This window comes from Ursus maritimus, unplaced genomic scaffold (assembly GCF_017311325.1).
Source record: "Ursus maritimus isolate PB19 unplaced genomic scaffold, ASM1731132v1 scaffold_17, whole genome shotgun sequence".
Classification (NCBI taxonomy): domain Eukaryota; kingdom Metazoa; phylum Chordata; class Mammalia; order Carnivora; family Ursidae; genus Ursus; species Ursus maritimus.
Genome location: NW_024424119.1, coordinates 59,139,086 through 59,143,796, shown reverse-complemented (window position 1 = coordinate 59,143,796; position 4,711 = coordinate 59,139,086). Strand labels below are relative to the sequence as shown.

General features: G+C 66.5%; 2 protein-coding genes across 4 annotated transcripts in view; both read left to right on the top strand.

Moving 5' to 3' along the window:
* Window positions 1-2,335, top strand: part of CARD9 (caspase recruitment domain family member 9) — an 8,827-nt gene extending 6,492 nt beyond the window's left edge. The window contains exons 11-13 of one of the 3 annotated variants that reach the window (XM_040632194.1): window positions 936-1,012; window positions 1,424-1,500; window positions 2,263-2,335. In XM_040632194.1, coding sequence (XP_040488128.1) covers window positions 936-1,012; window positions 1,424-1,500; window positions 2,263-2,266 — 158 coding nt within the window. In that variant the 3' untranslated portion in view covers window positions 2,267-2,335. Of the gene's footprint in view, window positions 1-935; window positions 1,072-1,423; window positions 1,501-1,598; window positions 1,854-2,262 lie in introns of those variants that run through there. The other 2 variants (XM_040632192.1, XM_040632193.1) reach the window with 2 other exon arrangements.
* Window positions 2,041-3,662, top strand: DNLZ (DNL-type zinc finger). The gene is made up of 3 exons (XM_040632196.1): window positions 2,041-2,262; window positions 2,617-2,756; window positions 3,408-3,662. The coding sequence occupies exons 1-3, from the start codon at window positions 2,056-2,058 to the stop codon at window positions 3,574-3,576; spliced, it is 516 nt and encodes a 171-aa protein (XP_040488130.1). The 5' UTR covers window positions 2,041-2,055; the 3' UTR covers window positions 3,577-3,662.
* The last annotated feature ends 1,049 nt before the right edge of the window (window positions 3,663-4,711 follow it).

Below are 4,711 nucleotides of genomic sequence, written 5' to 3'. Positions count from 1 at the left end.
GGGCAAGGGAATCCGCCAGCAAGTGTGAGAGATGCGAACAGAGTGGGGAAGGAGCGGGGCGTCTCAGGGCCAGGCACAGACGTGGCAGGGAGATGGCCTTGGGGTCGCCAGGGGGGTGACAAGGGTTGGAGGGGCTCACTCTGAAGGTGGCTGTAGAGGGGAGGCGGAGAGTTTCGGGCAGGGAGGTGGCGTGGGAAGCCAGACCGACCTCAGCCTCAGGCCTGCCGCCAGCCTCCAGGGGAGGCAAAAGAGGAACAGCAGTGCAGAAGTGAGGGAGCTGGGCAGTCTGACACTGCCCAGAGACCTGAGCTTCAGGCCACAGAGCCCCAACATGGGGACAGGTGGGCAGGACCCAGCAAGCAGTGAATGGTAGGGGGAGACCCTGGGAGCCCCAACCCAGGGGTGGCATGGTCCCTTGAAGGAGCTGGGGCGGAGAGGAAGGGAAGGTGCCAGCCCCAGGGAGATACCTGGGTTTGGGTCTCTCCCCCTGTGATGTCAGTGAGACTAGATGTCCAGTCTCCCATCCTGGCCAGCTGAGGGGAGCCCGTCCACCACAGCACCTTCTGTCTGACGGTCCTGAGTCCTGGACCCGTCCAGGCCCTGGCAAATTTTGAGGGGACCGGACAGCTTGGAATGTTGTGCTCCCAACTGCTGCGGTGCCCCAGCCCCCACCCAGGAGCAGCGTTCGATGGTGGGGCACTGCCTGGTGGGCTTCCAGTGGCCTCTGCCTGCCTAGAGGGAGTCAGCAGTGGGCAGTGACATCTCTGAGCTCCAGTCCTCTTGTCTACACAATGGGAGGGCTCTTGGGGTTCAAGTGAGGACCCAGATGGTGCAGGAATGGCCCGGCAGTTTCAGGGGAGAGGAAGTGGCCGGGTGTTTGCCATGTGTGGTCCCAGCAGCTGGGTGGGACCGACAGGCCTAATTCTCCATTCTAGGTGGCCTGGCCAACAGGGACAGCCCCCAGCAGCCCTCTGTGGCTCTGCAGGAGGAGCGGCTTCCACTGACCGCCAACGTAAGGCCGTCCCGGGGTCCCTGCTGCCCTGGGCCTCAGTGTGACCGAGCCCAGGAAGGGTGATTGCTCAACCTGGGTGCCTGGGGGTGATGGCAAGGGCCTCTGCCCATGAGCTCTTGGGGTGCACGCACTGTTTGGAACAGGAAGCCAAGTCCCCCTTCTTGGACGAGGCAGCCGGCAGAGGGAGTGGGCCAGGGCGTGGCAGCCGCCAAAAGCCTGTCTTCCAAGGCCCCAGGGCATGGTGACAGAAGGAACGCCGGCCTGGAGCGGAGGCCAAGCTGGCTGTGGGTCCCGGGTCTGTCCTGCCCTCCGAAAGGCAGGACAGCACACCGCACTCCTCCACGGGATGTGCGGTCGCAGGGGCGGGGACACCTCCGCACTCCGGGAGCCTGAGCCTCGCTCCTCCCCCAGGACGCAGGCCAGGGCGGCGGGGAGCCCCCCGAGAAGGAGCGGCGGCGCCTCAAGGAGAGCTTCGAGAACTACCGCAGGTGCGCCGCGCGGGCGGTGGGCGGCCCTGGGCGAGCTCCAGGAAGGCTGGGCGGGGAGGGGACGCGGCGGCCCTGCGGACACGCGCTCGCCCCTGCAGGAAGCGCGCCCTCAGGAAGATGCAGCATGGCTCGAGGCAGGGGGAGGTGGACTGGGAGAACACCACGGGCAGCGACAACACCGACACCGAGGGCTCCTAGCCAGCCCAGCGCCCCGGGAGGACGCCGAGCCGGAGGGGCGCAGCCGCCCGGGCGCGCCGGCGAGCACGTACCGGGACTGTCACAGGCCTGCTCTATCTATGCGTGCAGCAGTGTCAGAAATGCAGTTCCATAAATAAACAACCGGCGTCCCGGTACCGTAGTCTGCAGGCCTCGCTCCCGCATGCACCTCCCAGCCGCGTGCGCACCTCCCGCCTCCAGGGGGCAGCAGAGCACCGGCTACCAGTCGCGGACGGAAACCGAAAAGGGCCGTTTACGCCGCGCGCCCGCTTCCAAGATGGTGGCGGCACGGCTTCAGCCGCGTGGGGCGGGGCGGGGCAGCCGAGGTCGGAAGGCGGGATGCTGCGGGCTGCGCTAAGCCGCGTGCCGCCGCTACTGAGCCGCGTGCGGCCCCGGGGACCCGGCCTGTGGTGGTTGTGGGGACGTGGGGGCCGACCGGAGGCTGCGGGGAGAAGGCCGACCGGGTCAGGGGTCTGGGGCTGGCGGCGTTTGAGCTCGGAGCCGGGGCCCGGGGCCGCGCACTACCAGCTTGTCTACACTTGCAAGGTGAGCGTGCGACGGGTGTGAAGCTGGGTCCGTATCTGGTGCTGGCCGGCGCGGCGGGAAGAAGGTCCCCGTGCGCGGAGGACAGTATGGAGGAATGGAGCCGTCCCCGGGGGCGGGGCCTTTCCGGGAGAGGGGTGGGGCTGCCCTCGGGGGCGGGGTCTTTCCGGGAGAGGGGTGGAGCTGTCCCCAAGGGAGGGGCCTTTCCGGGACGGGGGTACTGCCAAGGGGCGGGGCCCGGCACACACGGGCAGGTGGGCTGTCTCAGGAGGATGAGGCCCTGCCCCAGAGGGGGCGGGGTCTTCTTGGGGGCGGGGCCAGGCACAGGGCGTCACCTGGGCTGCGGGTGTCCCCCAGGTGTGTGGGAGACGGTCCTCCAAGCGCATCTCCAAGCTGGCCTATCACCGGGGAGTGGTCATTGTGACCTGCCCCGGCTGCCAGAAGCACCATGTCATCGCGGACAACCTGGGCTGGTTCTCAGACCTGGATGGAAAGAGGTGAGGCCCCGCGGGCAGGGTGGGGGGGACAGGCCCGAGCATGGGAGCTGGCCTGTGGGGTTGGGGCCGCAGCCCGCCTCCACGGGGCACCCTTCGTGTCGGAAGGCTCGTGGAGCCCACCTTCCCAGCCTGGTCAGTACAGGAGGGGTTGTTAGGTTTGAGTTTTGGGGAACCACAAATGACTTGGCCAGGGATGGGACCAGCTCCCTGTGGTTCTGCTTCACTGCCCGACCTATGCTCTCACCTCTGGCCTGCCTGAGCCCGGGCTCGGGCCACCCCTGAAGTGAGGGGGCGCGCTGGGCTTACTCCTGCAGCAGGGACGCCCTTTCATCGTGTGGCTCCATCCCCACAGAATGTGCAGGGCGCCAGCTCCAGAGCAGGGTCCTGGCGCGTCGCTGGCATTCTCTGCCCGCGCTGGCTGGTCGGTCACACCAGATTGGGGGTGTGCGTGAGGCGGTGCACACCCCTCCGTGGGCAGGAGCCTCCTGGCCGGCGGCCCTGCACCGTTTAGTGGGGCTTCTGAGCGTCTGTTCTGCTTGAGGACAGGTTCGTAATAGCAGCTGCCTCTGGGTGCCCTTGGGTGCCCTTGAAGAACCAAGCTGCGGGATAGGCTCAGGGCTGGGAGTGTCACGACGCCTCCTTCTCTCTCAGGAATATTGAAGAAATCCTGGCGGCCAGAGGGGAGAAGGTGTGCCGAGTGGCTGGCGAGGGGGCACTAGAGCTGGTTTTAGAGGCTGCCGGGAACCCCAAATCCCCCACTGCTCCAGAAGGGGGCGAGGATCGGGACCCCACTCATCCTGGCGAGACGGAGCCCAGCTGACTCTGTCTTCTACCTTCCAGAAGATGCTTCGGCCTGGGCCCTTCCAGACTGGCCTGTTTTCTATCAATAAACACACATCACTTGGAGATGGTGAGGCCTTGGGCCTTCTTGTTGTCCCTGGTTCTGGAGTCAGAATGACTCCCAGGAGCCCCCCCAGGTGCTGGTCCTGGTCCTCCGCTGTCCCCCTGCACAGAGGACAGGCCCTGTACTTGTCGGCTGGTGGCTGTGTGTCTGTGTGGGAAGAAGCCGGACCGGGAGCCTGAGCGCCCCCTCTGGCTGTGGCCGGCAGCCCTGGGCAGGTCCCTTTGTCCCTCTGAACCCGTGTCTTCCCATCAGATGGAGATGCTAACGTGGCACCCTGTCAGGTGTGAGGGCAGGAAGACAACACGTGGGACAGGCATGGGGCAGCGCGGACGTGCTCTGCATGGCGTGCTCTGCAGGCGGGGACCCGGTCTTGCTGGGTCTGGGGGAGGCTGGAAGGCGTGGCCAATCAGCCACTGTTCTTCCGGGGGGGCGGCACCCACCATGGGTCTTGTTTTCTGGCCAGACACGGGGAGGTCCTACAGATCCCCCTTCCTCCCGTGCCCCCTGCCGTCCCCCGACACCTGCAGGACAGCGCTGGTGAGCCAGTGCCAACCTCCGCCCTGACCCTTGGCTGTCAGCCAGATGGAGTCAGCAAATCGGGCAGCTTGCTGTGGCCACAGCAGGGCTGGGTGGCCGCGGTGGCGAGGGGGGTGGGAGTCGTGGTGGGCCGTGTGCCCCACGTGGTGCCCTCCCCCCAGGGGCATGCGGTTTGTCTCCCAGCCTTGTTTGACGGCCTGATCAGGATGTTCCTGTATTTATGGGAGCGCGTGTATTTCCAGAAGCGTGACCTTCACTATTAATCACCAGCCACGGTCTTGCAGATCCTGGCAGGATACGAGCTGACGGCTGCCCTGCATCGGCGCCCCGGGTTCTGCCATTGTTCTCCAGGGCGTTGGCAGTGTGTGCTTTGACTCGATTACCCCCTGTCTTTCCCCTGGCAGACAACCACCTATTACTCCCTCAGAGCGTCCTGTGCCGTTGGCGGAGACTGTCGGAGGCTGAGCCAGCCCCGGCGCCTGCCTCCCCCCCCCCCCCCCCCCCCCCCCCCCCC

Bases quoted from the DNA above. Each gene is read 5' to 3' on its own strand.
- DNLZ (XM_040632196.1), top strand. From the start codon at position 2,056: ATGCTGCGGGCTGCGCTAAGCCGCGTGCCGCCGCTACTGAGCCGCGTG. The intron at 2,263-2,616 runs GTGAGCGTGCGA...GGTGTCCCCCAG, and splicing joins AGCTTGTCTACACTTGCAAG to GTGTGTGGGAGACGGTCCTC. The intron at 2,757-3,407 runs GTGAGGCCCCGC...CTTCTCTCTCAG, and splicing joins TCAGACCTGGATGGAAAGAG to GAATATTGAAGAAATCCTGG.